The sequence below is a fragment of the Coenobita brevimanus genome, chromosome 28 (genome assembly GCF_032717465.1).
Source record: "Coenobita brevimanus isolate Jiangsu-jjx chromosome 28, ASM3271746v2, whole genome shotgun sequence".
NCBI classification, from domain to species: Eukaryota; Metazoa; Arthropoda; class Malacostraca; order Decapoda; family Coenobitidae; genus Coenobita; species Coenobita brevimanus.
Genome location: NC_136981.1, coordinates 8,389,069 through 8,416,784, shown reverse-complemented (window position 1 = coordinate 8,416,784; position 27,716 = coordinate 8,389,069). Strand labels below are relative to the sequence as shown.

The 27,716-nt window shown below is 42.5% G+C and overlaps 1 protein-coding gene across 1 annotated transcript in view; it reads left to right on the top strand.

Moving 5' to 3' along the window:
- Positions 1 to 27,716, top strand: part of Cortactin (cortactin) — a 55,418-nt gene that overhangs the window by 9,396 nt on the left and 18,306 nt on the right. Inside the window, exons 6-14 of the mRNA XM_080268603.1 lie at positions 827 to 937; positions 6,456 to 6,566; positions 13,053 to 13,163; positions 20,104 to 20,214; positions 21,706 to 21,816; positions 23,349 to 23,470; positions 24,404 to 24,521; positions 25,790 to 26,018; positions 26,371 to 26,452. Coding sequence (XP_080124729.1) covers positions 827 to 937; positions 6,456 to 6,566; positions 13,053 to 13,163; positions 20,104 to 20,214; positions 21,706 to 21,816; positions 23,349 to 23,470; positions 24,404 to 24,521; positions 25,790 to 26,018; positions 26,371 to 26,452 — 1,106 coding nt within the window. The remainder of the gene's footprint in view (positions 1 to 826; positions 938 to 6,455; positions 6,567 to 13,052; positions 13,164 to 20,103; positions 20,215 to 21,705; positions 21,817 to 23,348; positions 23,471 to 24,403; positions 24,522 to 25,789; positions 26,019 to 26,370; positions 26,453 to 27,716) is intronic.

The following is a 27,716-nucleotide window of genomic DNA, read 5'->3' as shown; positions in this document are numbered from 1 at the left end:
ATTAAAACCTCATTATATGATTCTAATCATCACAGTGTGTAAATAAATATATTTATTGCTCGTAAAATATTTCGGCTCGTAGTCAGTTTGGCTGCTAAAAATTTACTTGGCTTGTAAATCTGAAACCTTAGGAGCCAAATGGCTCGCAACCATCGGCAGTTAGCAAGAGCCCTGGACTGGCACAATTTTCTGCTCTTGGTGTTTTTTTTTTTTTTTTTTTTTTTTTTTTTTTTTTTCCATAGATTAGTAGTAGAATCCACTCACTTGATGTAGTGCTGCTATCAGGTGACTGCCCTTTCCTCTCTTTCTTCCTTCTATCCCTCCTTCCTCTTCCCTCTTTCTTTCCTTCATTCTTTCCTCTTCCTTCAGCCTAAGGGTAACTCTACTCTGAGTGACAAGCAAAATGGTTTCCTCTGCACCAGGAAACCATTTACCATGCTGGGTGGTTACCCTGTAACCAAATTATGGCACCTGGTGGTGGTGTGGGTAATTAAGGCACTCCAATCGGATGGAGCCTGGGCAGGTTTATATCCAAGGAGTGGTTGGGGTTTATCACTTACATAATGCCACTCAGGGATGAGTGAGGCTGGTCACTCTCATCTTAGCTGTCAGGGGCAACTTGCCTAACCCTGGGCTCCTACAGCCCTCATGGGGCAACATAGGATTGGACGATTGATGGATGGATGTATTTATTTATTTTTTGTGACCAGGACTATATTCTTTTTTAATATCATGATACAGCTCATGATTCAAGGTGGAGAAGTGGTGATTTTAGGCCTAAGCTGTTAGAGTGGAGAGAATGTAATCATCTCTGTCCACTTTGCAGATTACAGTCAAGGGTTCGGAGGGAAGTTTGGGGTACAAAAGGATCGGCAGGACAAGTCAGCAGCCGGCTGGGACCACATCGAGAAGGTGGAGAAACACGAGAGTCAGAAAGGTTAGCCAGTAATCTTTGGAGGTTTATGACTGTGTGCATTTTTGTTACAAATTTTACACACTTTTGTTTTGTGTGTGTGTGTGTGTGTGTGTGTGTGTGTGTGTGTGTGTGTGTGTACTACTTTTATTTATTTGTTTATTTATTTATTTTTTTATGCATGTGATTTGCTACATGGAGAAGCATGAGAGTTAGAAAGGTTACCCTACAGTTGTCTGGTGTTTATGATTGTGTATGTGTGTGTTTGTTACTAAGTTTATAATCTTTTGTTTGTTGTGTGTTTTTGCATTTGTTTTGATATGATTTTTATGCACATGATTTGGTATGTGCTTTGTGTATGTGAGTGTTTGTTATTAATTTCATAATCTTTTGTTGGATGCGTGTTTTGCATCTGTTTTGACATGGTTTTTGTGCCTAGTTCTTATTTACTAACAGACCTTATTTGTCTTTACTAACCCTGTTTTGTACTTCCAGGTATATTGTTAGCTTTACTGTGTTTTATTTTTTCTGTGTTATTATTATTGTTGTGGTAGGTGGGGGCGCTCACCATCCACTCACTTGATGTAGTGCTGCTGTCGGGTGTCTGCACTTTCCTCTCCTCCATCCTTCCTTCTTTCCATCCTCTTCTGTCTTTCTTTCCTTCATTCTTTCTTTGTCCTTCTGCCTACGGGTGACTTTACACTCCCTCTTCTGTTGTTCTTTCCTTCATTCTTTCCTCTTCCTTCTGCCTGTGGGTGACTCTACATGGAGTGACAAACCAAATGGTTTCCTGTACACCAGGAAACCATTTATGACGGTGGGTGGTAACCATATAACCAAATTATGGCGCCTGGTGGTTTAGTGGGTAATTATTGTGCTCCAATCGGATTGAGTCGGTGAAGGTTTATATCCAAGGGGTGGTTGGGATTTATTGCTCATGTAACGCCACTCAGGGATGAGTGAGGCTGGTCACTCTCATCTTAAATGTCAGAACCAACCGCCTAGCCTCAGGCTCATACGCTCCTCATGGGATAATGTAGGATTGGATGATGGATGGAGGGATTATTTTTATAGGGAAACACTAAAATCAAGTATCATTCAGTGTGACATAAGGTGTATATCTCAGTCTCTCCAATAGGTTTATGATATACAGTAATCACTCCAATATCCGACGTAATAGAGCCATAGGTAGGTCCGGATATTGGTTCTGTCCGGATATTGGGCCCCAGCTTATGGACTTGTACTTATGGACTCTAACACAGAGAAACACCTATACAACTCCCTCTGGACATGCATAGCACTTATTTAACACCCAAATCACACCAATAAGGCACATAAATGACTGAAATAAATGCAAAAGAAACATAAAATGAGGGCTTAGAAGTATGTTCATACATTAATAAACATTCTGGTACTTATGGACCCTAACCTAGCCTAACTCAGAAAAACACATTCTTTCTGCACATGCATAGCTACTAACACCCTATTCACACCAATAAAGGGCATTAAAGAGTGAATTGAGGTGTTTGAGTATAGTATGGAAAAAAGTACAGTATGAAACATTCTGCCTACTTACAGCAAGTCTCTGGCCACCTCGATGAATAACCGCCTCCTCTCGGACTCTGACAGTAAGAAGGATTTCCTGAAGCACTTCCAGTACACTGTTCATGAAGTCTTGCACTGAACTTAGTCAATCACACACAGAAGTCCGTTCTCTTCACAGTGTGCACTCTTGTCTAAATAATGCTCCATTGTAACTTACTAAGTGTTGCACTTTAACTTTTCCCATTCTTATAATTTTCCAAAGCCAAAACAAACAAGTCTATTTACGTTAAATTTTTTTTCTATAGAGTCTTTTCTCTCACAACTGTAAATCCTTAACACAACACACTTTTTTTTTTTCACTGCACAACACTCTAAATTCCCGTGTGGTCTAGTGGAGAAGTTCTTGCTGTTTATTCACTGTCAGAGTCCGAGAGTATCACTGGCAGGCGACCTAGGGGTGCGTCGCTGGGTCGTGGTGATGGCCTACCCACTGCAGACGACTCTGAAAGCAGCCGCAAACTCACGTCGAGCGGTGACTCCACCGTAGCTGATGTGCTGGGCTGTGGCTCGGAGCATGAGGGCCTGTCTTGGGGAGGCAACGGAGTGGAGCCAGGGCTGGGCACAGCGGGGGTCACGGGCCTGAAAAAACTGTCAATGGTTGATTGACGCAATGACCGACGATTCTGACGATTGATGATGCGCTGCCTGAAAGCACGCACTTCCTCCACGAGTCCCAAGGGCCCCATCTCCCTGTCGCAGTCCGGGTGTTCCAGGTAGTCTAGGACGAACTTTAGATGTTCCCGGAGTGCGCTCAGCATGGGGATGGCTGGAGTAGTGTCCTGCTGAGAGGAGTCCACATCATCGTCGCCTTCAGCGTCGGAATCTTCAAGTTCGGTACTGACACCTGCAACCGAAGGCGCGATCTCGATATCAGACAATGTCTGATACCCAGGATCGCCTTCGTCGTCATCCAACCACTCACGAACATCGTCCACATCTACATCGTCGCCATGCGTACGTAGCCGTGCATGGAAGTCATCCACGTCAAACCCTAGAAAATCGTACTCCACATCCGTTCCGAGAAGCAGACGAGACCAACCATTTTCCAGAGTCTTCACAGGGACTTCCTTCCATGCACTGGCCAAGTTGTACAACGCAGACTTGATGTTGTAGCGGCGAAGGTTTTCCAAAGTCTGCTTGCCTCGTGTGTCCCGTCCCTCCCTGCACTCGTCCTCGTCCTCGAGAACAACCATCACCTCGTCCAGGAACTTCGGACGGTATAGGCGCTTTGTTGTCACGATCACTCTTTGGTCCATTGGTTGGATGAGAGCAGTCGTATTAGGTGGCAGAAACATGCACCTAATACGGCCATTCTCAGCCACCAAGTCCTTGTTGCACGGGTGGGCAGGTGCATTGTCGAGGAGAAGGAGGGCCTTTACCTGGTCGCGCGGGATTCCCAGTGTCTTCGTCTGGTAATGGATGACCTCCTTGACGAAGTGATGGTGAAACCAGTCTTTGAAGATCACAGCTGTGAACCATGCCTTCAAAGAATGGTACCATACGACAGGAAGGACATCCATCACCCCACGAAGGCACCGAGGCTGCTTTGCGCGGCCAACAATAACGGGCTTAAGCCGATGCATGCCGTTAGCATTGGCACAACACAAAGCAGATATCCGTTCCTTGGAGAGCTTGCGGCCAGGTACACGCTTCTCCATCTCCTCGGCTAGAGTGTTCGTTGGCAGTGAGCGATAGAATAGGCCAGTTTCGTCGGCGTTGTAGACTTGACCGAGAGTTAGGCCCTCCATGTCGATCAAGCCCTTCACCTTGTGCCGAAACTCGTCAACTCCATCCTCGTTAGCGTCCAATGCTTCACCATGTGCATTACGGTTGGTAAGGCCTTGCTGCAACTTGAATGCGAAGAGCCAACCCTCGTACGCCTTGAAGTTTAGGGCGTCGTGAAGCCTGGCGAACTTCTCAGCAGCAGCCTTCAGCTCCATTCCACATACCATCACACCAGCAGCACGTTGTTGTCGATACCAAATCAACGTGGATCGGTCGATTTCTGCAAACTTGGGGGTAAACATCACCTTCCTCTCCACGTTGCGTTTGCTTCTCGACGAGAAGTCAGCCGTGTACTGCATGAGTTTGTCTCGGGATCTCTTGATATCGAACAAAGTGGACCGGGCCAGGTTAAACTCGCGGAGGATGCGGGAAGAAGACCACCCCGCATCTACTTTCTCCAATATCTCCCGTTTCTTCTCCAGAGTCAACACCACTCTCTTCCTTTTCTCAGGTGGCAGGGCCATCATCACACACACTAAGAGGAGGCCCGAGAGCAGCAGGAGGTCCTGCAGCAGGTAAGGCACCACCACAAAAGCGATCACGTGGGCAGCCACAACGACGAGTGTGCACTCGCGGCGAGAGACAGGCGGAAAGTGGGGAGGATGCAGCGGCGCTCTATCGGACGTCGGAGGAATGACGCGCCACAACAATGCTCTCCCGCGCCGCACGTGGCAAGTTCAAAATTACGGGCAGGCAATTTTTTTTTTTTTTTTTTTTTTTTGGGGGGGGGGGGGGGGGGGTTTTGGATCCCAGGACAATTATGTCCGGGTAGTGGGGATGTTCGGTTATTGGGCGTCCGGATATTAGAGTGATTACTGTAGTACTATATTTTCTGATACTTACCAAGTATTGTTGCTGTTGTTGAAGTTTTCTATAGTCCTTTTAGCTTAACTTGGCCCAGATTTTTGTCATTTAGCAACTTACTTCACATACTGTAGCTCAGTGCCAGAATAAGGCAATCCTATGGCTCTACATTGTTTTCATGGCTCTTCTTCGTGACTAGCATCATGTTCTGTTGTTAATCTGTTGTTACAACTCAACATTCAAGAGTGAAAGAAGGCAGTTTTAGGCCATGTTAGAGTAGAATGATTGTCAGTATAGTTTGCATTGATTTGGAAAAAGCACCGTTTATGAGACAGTATTTACATTAAACTATTTGTATATGTTCAGGATTTAATTTCAACACAATTTTTAAGGACGAACTCATGAAACATTTAGCTGATGGTGTGTGTTAGAGAGGTGGTGTGCTTGTTTGTGTGTGTAGTGTTTGTGAGCATGTGTGTGTGTGTTTTATTTATCAGCTTCAGTGCTTGCCTGCAGTGTGCACCGTTGTGTTCGGTCGCACCCATTTTGTGACTCGCTCATGAGGATTTACCAGCTCTTGTTTTAGCATATGAAACTAACCTTCCCAGATCATACTTTTCATGTCACATCTTCCCTCCTACTTTTTCCTCATTCCCAGTCTTGAGTACACCATCATCATACCTTTTTTTTCTTTCTTTTCTTCCCTTTTTCTTTCTTTTTCATTTCTTTGCCTCATTTCCCTTCCATTCTTTATCTCTTTAATGCATCTCACTTCATTTGATCGTTTTCTTATTATTACGGTATCTCCTATATCATCATCACCTCGTCTATTACATTTCCTTTGGTGAAGCTGGTAGTGCATTGGTTAGCAGTTCAAGCACACAGCCGGAAGAACCTGTGGTCTGCTCTAGGGCCAGTCAGCCTGGTAGACACAGTTTGTCCCCCTCATCAACTTTCCACAGCATTTTCTTTTGCATCATCTCTACCAATATCACTTTGTCGCTCTAGTTCGACTTCCCTGTTTCATCCTTTTTTTTTTTTTTTTTTTTTTTTTTTTTTTTTTTTAGATCATCACTCTGTGGCATTTTCCCTTGCAGTTATTTTCCCTTCTTCCATTCTGTTTCATTTTCCCTGCATCCTTTCCCTGTTTTATCTTCCTAGCTTCCTGTCCCTGCTTCATCATTCTTGTATCCCGACCCTGTTTCATCCTTCATTTTGTCATCTGTGCATCATCTGTCCATGGCATTTCCTTTGCATCTCCGCCCTGTCACCTCACCATCATTGCAACTGCTGCTCATCACCTGCCCTCGTGCCCACCTGTGCCGTTCACTTGTATTTGCTGCCCCAGACTACTCTCATGGCTTTGGCGGCAAGTTTGGAGTACAGAAGGATCGGCAGGACAAGTCAGCAGCAGGATGGGACCACATTGAGAAGTTGCAGAAGCACGAGAGTCAGAAAGGTAAACAAATATCAGTGAGAATTGGTAAATTGTAAGATAGATATAGCATGGTAGGAATAGTAGTTATATGCCCAGGTTCATGTGAATGTGAACCCAGTGGACTGTAGGTTGAAGCTTCCCCTCTCCAGCAGTCCACCATCCTCCTTTTGGGGGATAGGGAAGTAGTTGAGGGACAGTTTTATAACCCGGCAGTGGAGCTGCATGGTTATATTGGTGTCACCACAAAAGGGCATTGCCTTCAACACCCAGTAGTGTGTCAGGGATAGGTACTGTACAGTATTAGCCATTATTAGCTACTGTACTTTGAATGTGATAACTGAAATATGAGTTTAATGTTTAAGAGTTAGGTTTGCTGCACATTAACAGAACTTTTTATCTCACATCTTGCCCTATAAACATAGCACTTACTATGGATAAGCTAGATAATGTTACAAGCAAGTAATATTGTGCATTATCTTGGAAGCAGGACTGGGAGTATTGGGCTTTATTTAATATGAGAGGGAAGAGTGTAAGTTGGGGGGAGGGCAGTGAAATGGCAGGGGACAGGTCGATAGGGAGGTGATTTATTTGTGGCCGCCCCTAACGCGATTAAGGCGTGTGGCTTTAGGTAGATAGATAGATAGATTTAATATCCATCATGTGACCTTTGTTGCTATGCTGCCATGATCTTTTTAATCTAATCAGTCAGTCAGTCATGTATAATGTCAGATTATTTCACATGGATTCCACACTGATACTTGTTTGATTGAGTGCACATGAAACCCTACCTAATAAGATATGTTAGAAGTCCAGTAAAGCAAAAGTTAGAATAAAATGTAGCTTTAGTTTATATAGAGAGCTTTAATGTTAAGTTTAATCTTTTTTACAGCCAACTGAATCTCACCTTATTCCACACTTATCACCTCACACAGCCTCTTTATGTTACTGGCAAGGAAAAAAGTATTTGGGTGTGTGATGGTGCATGGTTAACTGAATGAATTGTTTGTATACTAACCTTAACCCTGCAGCACCATGGCTACTTTAATTACTCATATTGTTAATATTACTATTATTATTATTATTATTATTAACCTCTTCACCTTTGTCTCAAACTCTAAGAAAAATCAAGAAAAAGAAAGTTTGTAAATTGGACTGGACTTTTGCCTCCCAATTTACAAATCTTTTAATAGCTTTGTATTATGGAAGATTGTCAGGTGTGAATGGAAGATTGTCAGGTGTTGATAGAGGAAGGGCAAGAGAAGGTGTGGCCTTGTTAGTGAGTCCGGAAGTGCAGCAGTGTGTGATTGAATGGAAGGAGGTGTCATCGAGACTGATGTGGGTGAAAGCGAAATTTGAACGTGAGTTGTGGGTGTTTGTGAGTGCATATGGGCCTGGTAGTGAAAGGGATGAACAAGAGAGGGAGTCTTTCTGGAATGATGTTGATGAGTGTCTGCAGAGTTTTGGAGCGAATGTGAATGTGGTAATGATGGGAGATCTGAATGCTAGAGTGGGAAATGTAGCAGTTGAAGGCGTAGTTGGTATGCATGGTGTGCCTGGAAGAAATGAAAATGGGGAACGAATGATAGCGATGTGTGTTGAGCGAGAGATGGTGATTGGGGAATACGCTGTTTGAGAAGAAAGATATTTATAAGTATACATGGGTGAGACAGGAGGGTGGAAGGGTTGTTGATAGAGCCTTGATGGACTATGTGGTTGTGTCTAGGAATGTAATAGGAAGATTGTTGGATGTGAGAGTTCTGAGAGGGAGGGTGGAGGTATGTCTGACCACTACCTGGTGGAGGGAAAGTTAAGAGTAGGTAAGAGATGGGTGAGAGCTAGGAGGGTTAGGTGTGGCAGGGAGGTTTTGAAAGTGAGTGAGTTGGATAAAAGAGAGAAAAAGATAGAGTATCAGGAGAAATTGAAAGATGAGTGGAACGCAGTGAAAGATCGGGAAAATGGCAGTGTGGAGGAGGAATGGCAGTTGTTTAAGAGTGCTGTGGTGGAGCATGCAGAAGAGGTGTGTGGTGTGAGACGTGTGGGTGGTGGTGTAAGAAAAGGAAGTGAATGGTGGTGCGAGGAAGTAAGTATGGCTGTGGCTGAGAAGAGACGTGCATATGAAGTGTGGCTGCAGAGGAAGGATGAGATGTCATATGAAAGGTATAAGGAAAAGAGGAATAGAGCGAGAAGGGCTGTGCGTGATGCTAAAGTGGCAGCAGATGAGAGGTGGGGTAGGCGGCTGACAGAGAATTTTCAACAGAATAAGAAAATGTTTTGGAAGGAGGTGAAAAGGGTGCGAAAGGGGAGAGTCTGGGAAGGAAGAACGAGTAAAAGCAGAGGATGGAGGGATGTTAATTGAGATGGATGCAGTAAGGAAGAGATGGGCAGAGTATTTTGAAAGATTGTTAAATGTAGAGGAGGAAAACGTGGCTGAGATTGTGGCAGATAGAAGGGTGCAAGGAATAAATGTGTTGGGAGAGTTGAATGATTCTTTGATCACGAAGGAGGAAGTGGAGAAGGCAGTAAAGGAGATGAAAACAGGGAAAGCTGCAGGTATGGATGGGTGTGCTGTGGAATGCCTGAAGGGTGGTGGAGTGACTATTGTTGACTGGTTAGTAAGATTATTGAATGTGTGCTTTGAGAAAGGTATGGTGCCAATTGACTGGGCAAGTGCTTGTGTGGTCCCGTTGTATAAAGGCAAGGGTGATAAGTATGAATGTACTAGCTTTAGGGGTATAAGTGTGTTGAGTGTTGTAGGTAAAGTGTATGGTAGAGTGTTAATTATGAGAGTTAGAGAGGGTACAGAGGGAGTGATTAGTGATGAGCAGTGTGGCTTTAGGAGAGGGAGGGGATGCGTTGATCAGGTGTTTGCTGTGAGACAAGTGTGTGAAAAGTATTTAGCGAAAGGCAAGGATGTGTTTTGGGCATTTATGGATTTAGAGAAAGCGTATGATAGAATTGATAGGGAGGCTTTGTGGACTGTTTTAAGATTGTATGGACTTGATGGTAGGTTACTAAAAGGGGTGAAAAGTTTTTATGTAAATAGTAGAGCGTGTGTAAGAGTGGGAAATGCTGTGAGTGATTGGTTTCCGTGAGAGTGGGGGCTGCGACAGGGATGTGTGATGTCGCCTTGGTTGTTTAATATTTACATGGATGGTGTTGTAAGGGAGGTGAATGCAAGAGTTTTAGGTGGTCTGAGTCTGGTAAATGTTGATGGAGGAGAGTGGAATCTGAAGCAACTGCTGTTTGCAGATGATACTGCATTGGTGACTGATTCAGAGGAGAAATTGAGACAGTTGGTAGAGGAGTTTGGAAGGGTGTGTGAAAGGAGGAAATTGAAAGTAAATGAGAATAAGAGTAAAGTGATGAAGTGTACGAGGTTGATAGATGGTGGTAGGGGATGAATATAGTTTTGAATGGTGAGTTGCTTGAGGAGGTAGATTGTTTTAAATATCTAGGGTCACATGTTGCTGTGGATGGAAGAATAGATGCAGAAGTGAAGTTTAGAATTAATGAAGTAGGAAAGGTGCTGGGAGGAATGAAAAAAGTGTTTAAATGTCGTTTCATTAGAATGGAGGTAAAGAGAAGGCTGTATGAGGGTGTTGTGGTACCGATCGTTATATGGGGCTGAAACATGGAATATGGGTGTAGCAGAGAGGAAAAGTTTGAATGTAATGGAGATGAGATGTCTGAGGAGTATGTGTGGAGTGACGCGTATGGATCGAGTGCGAAATGATGAAGTGCGAAGGAGAACTGGAGTTGTTCGGGAGATGGCTGGTAGAGTTGAGCAGAGGGTGTTGCAATGGTTTGGGCATATGGAGAGAATGGATAATGAGCGATTGGTGAAAAAGATAACTAGATCTGATGTGAGAGGTGTAAGACTGAGAGGAAGACCACGAATAGGATGGATGGACAGTGTGAAGAGAGCGCTGGATGCGAGAGGGATGTCTGTTGAGCAAGGAAGAGTGGCTGTGCGTGACAGAAATAAATGGAGAGAAACTGTGAATGAATAAGTGATGACGCAGCCCTGAGGGGATATTCTCCCGCATTTGGTCTGATCAGCTAGTCAGGTCAGGTGCGGGTAAGGGGATGGGTCTGTTATGATGTGGCAGGGGTAAACCAGTTCTGCTGTCGGGCCCTGCTGTGGATGTCACTGCTTGCATTGCGCAGTTGACCCTTGTGCGGTGTGATGCGGTGAGGATCTGTCCGTTCTCCCCTTTGGGGCTAAGATGCGAATGAATGTGTTTGAATGGATGAGTAAATGGAGAGTGAGTCGTCCTGTCTCGGCTACCTCCCTTTCCTTGGGGGAAGCAGCCTAGGTATATAGATAGATAGATAGATTATTATTAGAATTATTGTTATTATTATTATTATTATTATTATTACTATTATTGTTGTTGTTGTTGATTTTGGCTTTAAGGACACCTCTTATGGATTAACAGCACAGTACTGTATAAGCATGTGGACAGGGTGGTGGGTGAGGGTTTTGACTGGCTTGTGCATTACCAGCTTGAAAGGGGAAGGATGAGTAGCACATTTACACTAACTTGGCCCAGATTTTCCTCCTTTTGTAGCTTATTTCACATACCTCACTGGCATTAAGAGAGAATACTATGACTGTACATCCTTTGCACGGCTTTTCCTAACTAGTATCATTATCTGTGGTCACTCTCTTGTTACTTCACAGCATTCAAGATGGAAGGATGGTAATTCTAGGCCAGGTTAGTGTAAAAATCATATTACACAAAACTGCTTGGGTTCTGTAATTTGTCTTGGTATCACAGTGCCACAGATATATAGGTAGAAGAATTATATCTTATATAGAATGTTGTATACCGAGATGGTGCAGTTGTTTCGAATGTACAGGACTAATTCTTCTCTGGTTGCTTGGGTTCCATCAGGGTGGATCTGAGGGTTATGATTCCCTGTACAGTAAGTTGTTGATATAAGTTTCCCTTTTTTAATTTTTTTCTCATCCCATTGATGGTGAATTACAGAAAAATTTCCTTTGAACCTCCATTGCCACCTGAGAAGCTGGTTCACTAGCTTTTGATGATTTAGAGCACCAGTTGTATGGAAAGACACATCACTTACATAGGCTGTATTCACACAAAACTCTTGCTGACCTGGGTGATTGCAGGTGGGAACTCTGCATTGCTGTAACCTTTAGTTCTCACCTTCACCCACCTGTGTTCAGTAGGGCCACTTAGACAGGGTCTAGTAATGCAAAACCTGATCCTGCAACCTTCCACACCAACAAGCATTTGGTGTAGACGCTGCCTTACAGTGGGGACTGCCTGTACTTATGCCAACCCCTCCCCTCCCCTCCCCTCCCCTCCCCTTCCTCCTCCTCCCCCCCTCCCTTCTCCTTCCCCTCTTCCAGCTCCTCTTTGCTCACATCTTTTTTTTTCTTTCTTTCTTTTTAACTCATGTATCTCTCTCATTCTGCTTGTATATTCTTTCTTCTTCTTCTTCTTAGTTTTGTTTCTTTGATGGTTAGTCATCATTCATTCTCTCTAGTTTTTCCTGTCTCTTATTTCTCTTTGGCACCCTACTGCATCCTACTGTGTTATATAAGTCTTTCTGATGTCACCATACTGTGCATAAATAACGTACACAAGGACATCAACCACCTATATCCAGAAACAAATCTCTGAGGAAGAGGTATTGTGGTAGGGACACAAATAACATACACAAGGCTATCAACACCCATATCCAAAAATAAATCACCGAGGAAGAGGTGTTAGGGACAAAAATAAAATACACAGGGATACCAACCAGCCATATCCAAAAATAAATCACCGAGGAAGAGGTGTTAGGAACAAAAATAAAATGCACAGGGATACCAACCAGCCATATCCGGAAATAAATCACCAAGGAAGAGGTGTTAGGGAGCTTCCTTAGCTGATGAGAATACCGGCCCAGGTCTTGTGTCTTTGGTCGTATAGGACAGGTGGATTTTAGTCAGATTCCCACCAGTAACCAATTAACTGTGACCTCTGACTCCCCCAACCCATTAACTGTGACCTCTGACCCCCCCCAACCCATTAACTGTGACCTCTGACCCCCTCCAACCCATTAACTGTGACCTGTGACCCTCCCCATTCACCATTGGATTTTTATTCATTAACCAGAACATTGTATCTTTGAAAAAAAAAAAAAAATAGTGTCCCCCCTAGACTTCAGCCCACAGCCAAGGAAGTCCAAGTGTGACAGATTTTTTTTTTTATGAAAGGAAGACAACTGTAGTCTGATTAATGGATTTTTTGTTGTTTTTAATTTGTTTCCCCTCCTTTGTTCACCTGTTAGAAGAAAAGAGAGAGAGAGAGAAATAAAAAAATTTACAGTCTGTCAAAAAAAACTATTACATCTCTTTAGGACGCTGGTTTTTCGAACACTGGATGAAGTATATGACACATCTGCTCGGTATATTGGTGTACGTTTCAGATGTTTTGTTCAGTGTTCCAAAGAGTAGCGCATTTCTCTAACTGCCCCCATCCCCCACCCCAGATTACAGCCAAGGGTTCGGTGGGAAGTTTGGGGTTCAGACAGACCGGCAGGACAAATCGGCTGCCGGCTGGGACCACATAGAGAAGGTTGAGAAGCACCACAGCCAGAAAGGTGTGGAATGATAGATAGTGGATAGATAAATAAAATGGCTGGATGGAGAGATAGTGAATAGAGAAATAGATGGATGGATGGATATATAGATGGATAGATAGTTAGATACTGTAGATATAGATGGATGGATGGATAGAAAGATCTGAATTGGATAGATTTATGGATGAATAGATAGTTACTGTAGATAGTGATAGATGGATGGTTGTACAGATTGATAGATAGATGGAAAGAGAGAGACTAAAAGTAGAGAAAACATAGGTACTGTGACTGTGAGACGGGAAGACTGGTTAGAAGTAGATGAATGGATAACCAGAACTACTTAAAAAATAGATAACTAGAAAAACTGGAGAGAAACAGTACAACAACCCCTTCAGTACAAAGATTTTTTATTATGCAGTATTGGGGTTTGGCATTAGATTATTATTATTATTATTATTATTATTATTATTATTTTTATTGTTGTTATTATCATTTGATTAGCAGAGATGTATGGTAGTGAAGGGGTAATGAAAAATTTCCTGACTCTGGGCAAAGGTGATGAATAACTTACACACTCAGTATGGGTGATCTTGTTGTACAGTTGGGTTAGGTTCCTGTGCCTTCTTTAATCTTTCACTCCGTTTGTTCTTCCTCTTCTTTCCATTCTTCGTTGCTACTAACATTTCTTCCAGTATTTCAGAGTCATCATCACTGCAAGTTTCTCTTTTTAGATGGCAGTGCCATTTTTCCCAGTTTGTCTTTTTCTAGTTGCCATTTATCTTGGCACAGAAACCAGCTCTGTGTTGTAGCTGACTGATTATTCCTAGGTATAATCCTTCAAGCCAGCCTCCCAAACACTGAACCAGTAGCAGCTGTAAATCTCTATTCTCAGTATGTGTGAGTGCAGTATAATTTAAACATCAGTGTGGCCAAACATTCAGGTAACCACTGTAGTAATCAGTTTAATTTCTGTATCATTGACCAGGAGATATTATTAATTGTCATATGTTGGTGAGAGATTGACTTATTTCAGTTTAGTCAAGACTTGTTACAGTACTGTACATGTGATATAGTTTCAGATTTTAGTGTACTGTTAACAGTAGTATTTTACATATCTGATAACTTGAAATCAGTCCATCATGTATGCAAAAACAGGTCTGTTCTGAAACTGTCTCCCATGTCTTTATTTCCTTCTGCCTATGACCTCCAGTCTTTTAAATGTAATATTTCCATGTACAGTATCTCAAAATGAATGGATCTTGAATATGACTCCCTGTTATTTTTATTTATTTATTTTTTTTCCTGGAAGAGACAGTCCTTTGGGCTTCTGGCCTTTGGTTCTCTTCCTCCTTGCATTAAAAAAAAACAAAAAATAAATAAATAAATAAACTTTGGCACCACACACATACTGGTAATCATTTCAGTTAATTTCCAGAACACTTGACAGCTGTTTATTCGACACTGTTGCTGTGTAAACAAAGCTGTCATAATACTCAGAGGGGAAGAAATTTGAAGCTCACAGACTATGGAACTGTTTGATACTCTGATTCTAGCCAGATGTGTCAGCCTCTGTGCTTGGGTATAGAGTATTAGTATTCAGACGTTAACAGTATAGTTTCCCTTGTGTGGTTGATAATATTCTGCTTTTCCAGTTCCTAACCATTGCTGCCTTGTTACTCAACACAGCAGTATTAGTATTGAAAGAGTTACCGGTATACACCTTCCCTTTGGTCTGTATTACTGTATTCTGCATTTCCAGTTCCTAGTCATCCCTGCTTAGCTACTCAGCATAGCACTTTGCTCTCCATAATCAGATCAGTCACTAACTGTACACTATCAGTTGCTACCCTCACACAGTTTTGTCTCCAGTCAAATCAATATCTGTTCCCTCAGTCACTAACCGTTCCCGTCCCCTACCCCAGATTACAGTCAGGGGTTCGGTGGAAAGTATGGGGTACAGTGGGACCGACAGGACAAGTCAGCGGCCGGTTGGGACCACATAGAGAAGGTTGAGAAGCACCACAGCCAGAAAGGTGTGGCCAGAAAGAGAGAGAGAGAGAGATAATACGGTGCAGTAGAGTCTCACGATTCGCATAATGTGATTTACAAATATGACCTTCACCAGACGGTCAAAATCTCTGCTATTGGCTCAGTTGTGGATATTAGCATGACATTTGCAGGAAAATTGGCAAAGTTTACTGAAAATTGCATACCCAGAATTGTCCTAACACATTGGCCCAGAAACACTGTTGATGCAGCAAGTATGGGAGGGAGTGTGGATAAAGTAATTTTTAGAGCATAGAGTGCCTGTAGAGAGTCTGAGAGGAGCATTGTGTGTGTGTTAGTGTGTACATGTTTGTGTGTGCACGTGTGTGAAGATACATTCGTACATGTTATTTGTCATTTGCATAAAACTGGGGGTAAGGGTGATGATAAGGGTAAAAAGGTGGATTGGAAAAAAATTAGCCTGCTGACCTGTGAATGGGCGTGCTATGTTTGCAAGTTTGTGGTCCGTGTGGCATTCCCTGCACCAAATTCACGTGAATGTTGAGACCTTACTGTATAGATAACCTGAGTGAGAGAGGGGGAGGCTAATTAGAAGTAGAGAATAAATAGGTCGATAGAAAATGCTAGATAAATGTTAACCCTTACTGCTGTACTAGGATTTTTTAAACTGTTTTACTCCTTCTGCCACCTATTGATGATATGCAGTATTAATAGGGACCATTTCAGTGGTAGGATGGAGAGAAATTGCCTCGCATGACGTATGGGGAAGGAAGAGATGGTCAATATTAATAGAATTGCTGTCTCCTCCATGCTCTTTTCCACTACCACTCCCCAGAATTTCCGTCCCCTCCCTACATTTTTCTATAACCATTTTTTAGAATTGCCATCTCCTCCTTACTCTTTTCTGTAACCCCTCCCTCTCCATATATTTACAATAGGTTATTTGCATTTCTTCTGGTTGTTCTCTATTGATTGTTGCCCTTGTGTATTTGTCTGCCTTTTGCTCTCTTTCCTCCTTCTTGTACTGTGTTATCCTCTCCCTTTTTCCCCTTAGTGGACATTTGTGCTGGGAGGGGGTTGGTGATAGCCAATACCCTCTTCAGGCATAAAATGATCCACAGGTGTACATGGCGAGTGATGAGAAGGGTGGGTGGTGAACTGAATGAAAGGAAGGCAATGATTGATTATGTGTGTGTGGATGAAAGGATGCGAAGATGTGTAAAGGATGCAAGAGTGTATAGAGGTTGGGAGAGTGGACTTTCTGACCACTACTTGATGGTGGCCAGAATTAGAATGCAAGTAAGATGGAGGAATAAAAGAAGGGAAAGACGAGAGGAAGGAGTAGTTGCAAGGAGAGTGGAAAGGTTACAAGAGGATGAGAAAAAGGCAGAGTATAAGAGAGAAGTGGAGGAACGATTGGGCAAATCTGAATTGGAGCAGATGGGAGACGTGGAAGGTGTGTGTAAGATATTTACAGAAGAAATATGTGCAGCACGTGATGTGGTGTGTGGAAGGAAGAGAAGACGGAGGGGGGTGCAAGGAACAGCGTGGTGGACTGAAGAGGTGAAACAGGCTGTGGCACAAAAGAAGAAAGCATACAATGAATGGATGAGAAATAGGGGCGTGGAAGAAGTTGAGAGGCGGAAGAGAGAGTTATATGTGGAAAGAAAGAGAGAGGTGAAAAGATTAGTAAGAGAGAGTAAGAAGAGAGTGGATGAGGAATTTGGAAGGAATTTGAGTGTAAAGTGGAGGGACTGTAAGAAAATGTTCTGGAGAGAAGTGAAAAGAGTAAGACAGGGTGGAAGTGAAGTTAGGAGGGGAGTGAAAGATAAAAATGGTAGATTACTAGTGGAGAAGGGAGAAAAAGTGAACAGATGGAGAGAACACTTTAAGGAATTGTTGAATGTAGAGGATGGAAGTAATGCGAGTATAAGTGGCTGGGGAATGGCTGGGAGAAGGAGGGAGGTGAGAAGACAGGAAGAAATCAGTAGGATAGAAGTTGTGGAAGCAATGAAGAAAGTTAAATTGGGGAAAGCCCCAGGAATTGATGGAGTGTGTGGTGAAATGCTGAAGCATGGGGGAGAGATCATAGTAGAATGGATGTGGAAGATGTGCAGATTGGCCTGGGAGGAATGTAGAGTCCCGGAGGATTGGAAGTCAGGTATAATTATTCCCTTGTACGCAGGAAAAGGGGAAAAAGAAGTGTGTGGTAATCATAGGGGCATTTGTCTCCTTAGTATAATAGGAAAAGTGTATGGTAGGATACTTATAGACAGAGTTAGAGAAAGAACAGAGAAATTAGTTGGAGAAGAACAGGGAGGCTTTAGGAAGGGAAGAAGTTGTGTAGATCAGATATTCATTCTTAGATCTTTAGTGGAAAAGTTTCTAGAGAAGGGAAAGAAGTTGTATGCGGCTTTCATGGATTTGGAGAAAGCATATGACAGGGTGGATAGACAAGGATTGTGGAAAATATTAAGAATATATGGAGTAGATGGGAAGTTGTTGAATGCTGTGAAGAGTATGTACGATGGTGCGAAGGCTGCAGTGCGTGTGGATGGTGAACTAAGTGAATTTTTCTCTTTGAAAGTTGGTTTGAAACAGGGATGTGTCATGTCTCCATGGTTGTTCAATCTGTACATGGATGGGGTAATAAAAGAGGTACAAGGTAGGGTAGTGGATGTTGGAGTGGCCCTGGTGAGAGAAGATATTGTTTGGAAACTCCCTGTACTGTTGTTTGCAGATGATACTGTGTTGTTGAGTGAAGACGAAGGGGAGCTGCAAGGCTTGGTGGATGAGTTTGAGAGAGTGTGTAAGAAACGGAATCTAAAGGTGAATGTAGGGAAGAGTAAAGTGATGGTCTTTGAGAGAGGTGAAGTCAGTGAATGTATAGCGAGGTTGGATGGTGAGAAATTGGAAAATGTGAGTACGTTTAAGTACTTGGGTAGTGTGATGAGTAAGGATGGAGGTTTGGAGGGTGAAGTGCTTGAAAGGGTACAGCAGGGAAGAAAGGTTGCTGGTTCTTTGAAAGCAGTGATAAGAAACAGGGAAGTGAGCATGGAAGTGAAAAAGTTACTACATGACAGTATTGTGATACCAACTCTAACGTATGGAAGTGAAGCTTGGACATTGTTGGAAGGACACAAGTCAAGAGTGAGAGCAGTGGAAATGAGTTATTTAAGAGGAGCCTGTGGAGTCACGTGGAGAGACAGGCTGACAAATGAGGATATAAAGGAGCGTTGTGGTGTGGATGTGGATGTGATAGGAAGCGTTATGAGGAACACACTGAGGTGGTTTGGCCATGTGGAGAGGATGGGGAGTGAAAGACTGACGAAGAGAGTGTATGTGAGTGAGGTGGAGGGGGGAAGAGGGAGGGGGAGGCCGAGGATGAGATGGAGGGATGGGGTGGAGAGGTATATGAGAGAGGGGGATGTGAGTTGGGAGCAGGGCAGTGAAATGGCGGGGGACAGGGCGACTTGGAGGCGATTTGTTTGTGGCCACCCCAAATGGGATTGAGGCGTCTGGCAATAGATAGATAGATAGATAGGTTTTGCATCCTTTGTATAGCTTTCTTTATATTGTCTTACATCCTTATTCTCTCGCCTTATCATTTGATCCTCTCCCATTTTTCTCCTGTCCCTCTTTTTCCATCCCCCTCATATCTTTTCATCCATTTTACATCTCTTTTCCATCTCTTCACTTTTCTGTACCCTCTCTTTCCCCTCCCCTTCATTTTCCATCCTCCTCATACCATTATTTTTCCCTTATGTGTTCTAATTTCCTCTCCTTGTTGCACTACTTCCTCTGCAATTTCTTTACATCACTTTACCTTCGGCCTTTGACAGTGCATGTGGCTTACTGCAAAACTGGAAATTAATAATCTAGCATTCTCTCAGTCTTGTATTTCTGGTGACACAAGAGATTATTATTTTACAGTATACCATCTAATAGATTGAAGATATTCATTATATTTTGTGCTGTTGTATACCGTGAAATAGATTGACTTTATCCATGACACTGTTGACATCTGTTGAATCTTTTAATAAGTGGCTCAAAGTCTTTTTCATTTCAGAGAGTTATAATCTCATTTCTGCAGATGAACTTTGTATTGTACAGTAATAAACACCAGTACAGTTGCTTGTGCCTTTTGAACTAAACTATCTTGATACTCTGCACTGGAAGAATTTGAAGGTTATGAACCATATCGTCACCCTCATAAAAAGCTGCCTAAGTCATTTTTTTCTATTTTTTAGGAAATCGAAAAAAACTGTCTGATTTTCTTAATTTTCAACGACTTAGGCAGAAACTTGAGGGGCACTTTAGACCACTCACACCCTAGACCTGACAAAGGTAGCTATACCAGTAGATGCACCACATGATGAAGAACTGATTTAGGCAAAAATCCAGAAATCGCCAAAAAAATTACTTACCGGTAGGCCTTTTTTTTTTTTTTTTTTTTTTTTTTTTTTTTAATGAGGGTGACGATATTCATCAAATAAGCAGACCATATACGTATACCATAATTTTTTTTAGATGAAATTTTAATGATAATAATAATCTGGCCATTTGTTTCTCAGAAGGGCTAGTTCTTCATTGAGGAATTCACTATTACTGGTATTTAGCACATTTTTACGGTTAAAAAATTGTGAAATTATTCATATACATTATGATACAAACTTTGTCGACATAAGTGTCTTAACTGCCAAGGTATATAATACTGAGCTTCCATCTGGCTACATTAGTGTCTGTATCATACACTTCTCCTTCACCAGTTATTTAAGAGTCTGCTCTTGCATTTTTTAACTGTCCCTCATTGCTGCTTCTATTAAATTTCCTCTTCCCAGTTCTGCTTGTTACTAACCCTCTCCACAGCGCTGCACCTCACATAGTTTCCTCGTCTGAGTCATAACAGTTTTGTTCTTCCCCAGTTACTAACCGTCCCCATCCCCTACCCCAGATTACAGTCAAGGGTTCGGTGGGAAGTATGGGGTACAGAGGGATCGGCAGGACAAGTCGGCAGCCGGCTGGGACCACATAGAGAAGGTTGAGAAGCACCACAGCCAGAAAGGTGTGGAGATACAGGACAGAGGGGTAGAAGTAGATAAAAGATAAATATAGACAAGAGAGAATAGAAGTAGGCAAAAAATAGATGCTGCTGTACCTAGAATGCAATAAATGTACAAGTTTATAGCAGGTACAGAAGATTATAGGACTTAGCAGGGGTACTGTAGGAGACTGGTGTTTGGAAAGTAGCTTTGGGTACCAGGGAAACAAAATTGACCCATGCAAACATTGAAAACTAATATTCATAAATGTATGCATGGATGTATGGTATGTGAAGGTGCTGGAGAGGGATGCTTTCATGTGATGGCACTGATATGACTGGGTGGCTCAGCTAGCTGGTTATATAAACATCCCTCGGTTAACTCTTTATCCACCAAAAGGATGATGGTGGACTGCAGGCATAGGGTAACCTCAGTCTGCAGTCCAGTGGTTTCCCATTCAGTTGAGCCTGAGGTTAACCTCAGTCTGCAGTCCAATGGTTTCCCATTCAGTTGAGCCTGAGGTTGCAACTGTTACTACCATTGAAATCAAGGAAGCAGCCTACCCACAAGACATCATGAGACCAACTTATATTTCTGGTTTATTATTAAGATTATTGTAAAAAAGTGTAGCCATGAGCAAAAGTTTGCCTATAATCCTCTGCCAGCATTGTGTTCTGCCTTTTGTATATCTCATTCCTCCCCAAGCAACAAAGTATTCTTCTTTCACATACTCTTGTTGTGAGCTTCATTTTACCATCACACAAATATTCTTCATGTAACGCCTTCCATTGTACGGTTGGCAGAGAAGAATTAGTGAAATTTTGCCCATTGCTTCACATGCAGTATAGGTTGGGAGCAGCAAATGAAGACAGTACCAGTCAAAGTAATGGTATTTAGAAACAGGTATGGTTGGTTGTTTTGATCCATCTAGCACCTATAAAGTTAGCTGTCTAGAAATGTTTAGTCCCAGGTATGATTAATGATAGTATAGGTGTTAACATAAGTTTTCCGAATACTCAACTGTATTAAAGTCTTGTGATTACAGCATGTACTTTGCTTGGGCAAGGGGTGACCACAAACAAATCATGGAGGTGATTTGTTTGTGGCCACCCCCTTTGGGATTAAGACATCTGGCAGTAGATAGATAGTTAAATAGATAGACAGGCAGATAGATGGATTGCTTTAGATATCAGGAAATGGCTTGGTAATAATGCGGACAGATATTGTGAATATATGTAATGTGTCAAGGTCACAGAGATTTTTATTTCCTCTTATCACTGGATGTTACACCTTTTTTTTTTATTATTATTATTATTACAGTACAGTAATTTAATGGTTTTGTAGGAGAATATTATATGATTGGATATTTAAGGTAGAGAAGTGTGGTTTGCAGAAAATATACTTCAGTAGTATGTGAACCAATTTTTTATTATTATTATAGTTATCATGCTTGCTTTTGCTTTCTCCATGCTTCCCTCCACTCGCTTGCATCATTCCTGCCCCCCACTCCACAGACTACAGCCAAGGGTTTGGAGGAAAGTTTGGAGTGCAGAAGGACCGGCAGGACAAGTCAGCAGCAGGATGGGACCACATTGAGAAGGTGGAAAAACACGAAAGTCAGAAAGGTAAGTAAACCATTACAGTAAGTCTTAGTTTAACGCACACCGCTTTAGTAGACCTCCTATTTAACACACAAAATTATCATCACCGCCAGTATAGCTACCCAACATTGGTAAATTCTGCTAAATCGGGATGCCTATATAATACATGTGTGTTGATCTTGTACATTTCATATGTTTAACCTGTTTTTTAGTTACATTACTTATTCTGTTTGAGAGGAATGAAGTCACAGAGTGTGCAGTGAGGTTGGATGGTGAGGATATGGAGAATGTGAGTGCATTCAAGTACTTGGGTAGTGTGATGAGTAAGGATGGAACTTTGGGGGATGAAGTACGTGAAAGGGTACAGCAGGGAAGGAAGGTTGTTGGCACACTGAAAGCAGTGATGAGAAATAGGGAGGTGAGTATGGAAGTTAAGAAGTCACTGCATGATGGTATTGTGATCCCTACCCTGACGTATGGAAGCGAGGCATGGACCTTGCAAGAGGGGAACAAGTCAAGAGTGAGAGCAGTGGAAATGAGTTACTTGAGAGGAGCATGTGGAGTGACATGGAGGGACAGGTTGACGAATGAAGAAGTGAAGGAACGTTGTGGGGTAGATGTGGATGTGATTGAAAAGATCAGGAGAAATACACTGAGGTGGTTTGGACATGTGGAGAGGATGGAGAATGAAAGACTGACTAAGAGGGTGTATGTAGGTGAGGTGGAGGGAGGGAGAGGGAGGGGTAGACCGAGGATGAGGTGGAGGGATGGAGTTGAGAGGTATATGAGGGAGGGGGGGGTGAGTTGGGGGGAGGGGAGTCAAATGGTGGGTGACAGAGTGACTTGGAGGCGTTTTGTCTGCGGCCACCCTTTGTGGGATTAGGGCGTCAGGCTATAGATAGATAGATAGATAGACTTATTCTGTATCCATATATTGTATATAGGGTATGTTATAATTAGATTTGGCAAAAGGAGATGATTCTTTTATATAACATTTTCCTGTATGCAGTTTAGCGACAAAAGTGCATAAAATAGGGAGCAGGATGCTTAAAATAGGGATCCTCAGTGTAACACAGTTCGATGTAACACAAAGGGTAGTTGTCTGAATTAGCACATTTAGTGAGGATTCGTATATTGTATTTCCCCACAGAACCCTGTTATGTTACAGTAAGGACAGTATGTATATATGTGTATACTCTACTAAATATCCTTAAATATTTCAGTGTAATGAAATACTTGCATCTGTAGGAGAAAAATTACACTTCATTTGGCCAGTCTGTCTGAAATAATTGTTTGATATCCTTGCAGGTAAAGTGGTACATATTTTGTTATTGCTTTTGTTGCTTTTGCCAAAAGGTTTGTGTTCATAAGTGCTGGTCTGAATGGCTGTGTGTGTGTGTGTGTGTGTGTGTGTGTGTGTGTGTGTGTGTGTGTGTGTGTGTGTGTGTGTGTGTGTGTGTGCGCACATGCATGTGTGCCTGCATCCATGTGTATGTGTGAGGGATTGTACTCTTGAGACAGTAATGTATGTTTATATGTCCCTATTTCCTTCCCAGACTATTCCCAAGGGTTTGGTGGGAAGTTTGGTGTGCAAAAGGATCGTCAGGACAAATCAGCGGCAGGGTGGGACCACATAGAGAAGGTGGAGAAGCATGAGAGTCAGACCGACCACTCCAAGGTGAGGCTACAGAGACAGACAAAGTGTGGTTAGGCAGTATTAGTGGTTTAGGATTGAGAGAGGGTGATAGGATAAGACTGAGGGTTATCATCATCAGCAGCAGCAGCAACAGCGCTGTCTTTATCATCATTATCTTTGTTGTTTTGTTAATGTCAGTGAGGTTGTATGATGATATGGTAACAGTTTTCTGAATGAGAAGATGGTTAATAATAATCTCATAGATGTAAGAATGGTTAGATGCAGTGTACAGTTTTGATTTAATATGTGTTATATATAAAACGTACACTGTAGAAAAATACATGATAAGACTGAAGGCATTACACATTTTAGAGCCCATATTGAAATGTTAATAATATTTATTGGAAAGTAAGTGCAGCGTAGAATATCTTTTTTTGGTTTGATGGATGATTCTCATTCTGATATTTTTGTAATAAGGATAGTTTTCAGTTTCAATGAGGGTTGTGTTCCTAAATATTACAACTTGTTTTACACATATGGTGCAGTATATTGGAGAGACTAGCACATCAGGTGTATAAGTAGCAGTGGAACTTTAACTGACAATATTCAAGTTACTGTGGACTTGAAGTGCTAAAGAGGAGCCTACATATGGTGATGCTGTGTACCTTGGGTGGAGCAGCTGAGAGAGCCACACCACCTCATATTTCCCAAGACCTCACTCTGGTCTGATGCTGGTGAGGTGATGTTTACCACAAGCAGTCACCAGATCCCTGCATGGTGTATGTAGCGTGCTGTACCTGTAGGACAGCCCTATTCAAGTAATTGCCTATCATTGGTTGATGGAATTGCTTGGCTAGAAACAGACCAGAGTTAACCAACAATAGCAACGACAACTGTGGAACTAGTAGCATAAAAATAACACAAAAATGATGACATATAGCTCTAGTTTATGTATGCTATGTGTGTGTGTTTCAGGGGTTTGGTGGCAAGTTTGGTGTGCAGGCAGATCGTCGGGACAAGGCAGCACATTCATTTGACGAGCCGCAGGGAGGGGTGGGCACAAACTACCAGCCCACCAAACCACAGCCACAAGGTATACATAGAGTTGCTTTCCAAGTGGCATTGGAGACATTGTAACCCTGTTTTCTTAGTGATTTGTAGTGCCTGTCTCATCATAGCATTCTCTTGTATTGATGCAGACTATGTCGATAACAATATAAGTAACATAGATGTTTTAAGTGCTGTATTATATGAAATATAAAACTGCCAAAGAAGAGGTGCTACAAAGCCTTCCATGCCACATACAACAAAAAGAAAACAAATTTTGTAAATAGTGCGCCAGCTAGCAGCCATATTGTGATTGCGACACGAGTGCTGTGTTGTGGTAAGGTAGAACTTGAGTCTAACATTAGCCGCATCACGCCACGTCTCATAGTCATTGAGGTACACATGGTCGCGTGAACGTGTGTTTAGTGCACTTGACGATTTGTTGCAATTTGAACATTGAAGGATCTTGAAGGGCAAGGTTTTTGTGTGGAACTGTTTCAGTTGTGGCCATGCAGCTGGTTAACAGGCCATGGATGGCAGTAAATGCCAGTAAAAGTTTCACAGTAACAGTACACCTAATTGTGCCTATACACCATTAGGACACCTGGGTCTCACAGACCCACAAAATAGAAAAAATACAAAAAAATACTTGTGTTTTATTTACTGAATCCTTGACCAATCTACAACCTTTTTGGTTCAATTTACAATGCAATAATGAATATACAATTAAAATTAACATATTTAAAGCATTTTAGGCAAATTTTTGAAAAAAATCTTTACAGTTTCTGTTTACATGGACCCCATAAGAAAAGAAACGACACAATGATGCTCACACTGCTGTCAAAGCTAGTGGCATGAAGGGTCTTCGTGGTGTGGAGAGGGCAATTTGCATCACACAACAGTAAATTTCAGCCCCCTTTATCCAGTACACCTGGGTCTCACAGACCCGACCACGACTTTAGTGTGTTATACACCAAACCAGAAGGAGACCTGGAAAACCACACAGCCACCTTTAGCATGGGCATCCAAACTTAGGAAGCTATTGGGAAGGACAGGGGTCCCTGGCATATAGTAGTTGCTGAACCAGTAAGTGGCAAAAAGTGGCCGGGTCTCTCAGACCCAGGTGTACTGTTTAATACAGTATTCAATATGAACAATGCTTAAATGGTGTGTATAGTATCCTATAATACTTTGTTAAAATTGTATGTTTTTTAGGAGGTAGAAGTTGTCATGCCTTTGGTTGTAAGGTCCAGATTGCCTCTTACTTGCTGAAATCCACTGCTCATGCTGCCCTACCTCACCCCACCCCACCAGCCTCAGAACGAGCGTCCAGTCTACGAGCACGCTTTGAGAACCTGGCAGTGCAGGAGGAGGAGAAGCGCATGAAACAGTTGGAGGAGGAACGACGGGCGCGATACGAGGGTGATGCAGCCATGGTGCAGCAGGAGAAGACCAGGCAGGAGCAGCAGCTGAGGGAACAGCAGGAGAGGGAGCGCAGGGAAAACATGGAGGCGGAGCAGCGCAGGCAGACCCAGAGGGAAAGGTCAGTATTATACACACATTGTACTCATCATATGCAGACTTTTGGAACTGGAGGAGCTAGATACAGACTCAGTTAATCCCTTCAGTATGAGAGGCCTTTCCTGAGCTGAATAAAATCATCTGGCAGCCATAGGTATAAGCTTAAAGTGACCACCCAGATTCCAGTAGTTAACTTGCCTGCAGCTTGATAGTAAAATCACTTAAATTTCTGTATCAGAATCAGCTTAGCTTTAGGTAATGAATAAAGTAAGAAGGCTGTCACCCAGATTGCAGTAGTTAACTTGCTAGCAGTGTGGTAATTAAGCCATTTAAATTTGTGTCTTGGATTCAGTTTAGCCATTTAATACTGACAGGGAGGCAGAGATGATCAAGCAGCAGGAGGCAGCCAGAGAGGCAGAGGTGAGGCAGGCAGCAACAGTGGCCCCGGCACAGCAGGTAGGTCAGGGGGGTGGTCAGGTCACTCTGGCTTCATCTTCATCCGAGTCTCACGCATGCAGGTCGCAGCTCACTCACATCTCAAGTCGGAGGTATGGCAGGTCCTACAGCCATATTATTGACCCAGGGAGCCATAAGTTTTAATTTATTCTTGCTCCTGTGAGAAGTTCGATTGAGTTTAGAAAAGTCCTTTCCCCTCCCTTTTTTTTTTTTTTTGGACATAGATTTATCAGTCTGTTCCACAAGGCCCAGCAGTCCTGCTATATATCATACACCTCCACATGTCACCACACCAGTACCAACACCCACCAGCCTTATTGAATACATGCTAGGGCTGTCTTATACAGGATTGGTGTATTGGTATTAGTGGAGGTGTTTTTATACAGTATGTTGGTGGGACTTATGGTAGATCAGTAAACTCAGGTTTTAACAAAATTCAAATCCTTCTCAAACCCACCCAGCTTGAAATCGCCTAAGCTGAATAAAATCATCTGAAGATAGCAAGAATAAAATGAAAATGATGTTCCCAGTCTCAGTAGGTTTAAACTGAGTGTATGAAGGTGTGAGGAAGCCCCTAATATTTGACAGTTATTAATGGAATCCATGTAATCATTAGATGTGATCAACTTGCATCCCGCATTTTCTGGAGAGGGACGCCTTTATGTGGTGTCACCAAGATAACCAGGCAGCTCAACTGCCTGGTTATAGATATCCTTCAACTACTTTCCTATCTTCCAGAAGGAGGAGGATGGACTGCAAAAGGGCAGTTCAAGCCTGTAGTCCACTGGGTTCACATTTCACATGAACCTGGGGCTACTACCACAACTTCTAGCCCACATGATGTGTGTACAGTATATATTTTTTTTTCATGAAAAAAAAAAAAAGTACAGAAAGGTCAGACATATCCCATCATCTCACGCTTCTGAAATTATCGTTAAAAGGACATCACATCTTCACACTCAGTTTAATAATGTGGCTGTCATAGATTTTGTCTGTAGAGATGAGGCAGTGGACAGAGTGTTGGAGAAAGGAGTGTGTTTTATGAAGGAAATCGAGCCAAAGAGAAGATTGTAGGTTTAGTTGTGTAGGTCAGTTCAGAGGTCATTGTATGGGGTTTGTAGTCAAATGCAAAAATTTGTTCATCTTTCCTGCCTCATTTCCATTGCTGGATTGATAGATACTTGAATTACAGAGTGGACAAAGTTATATAAGAGAGGGGAAATTTGGGGGGAGGGCAGTGAAATGGCAGGGGAAAGGGCAACAT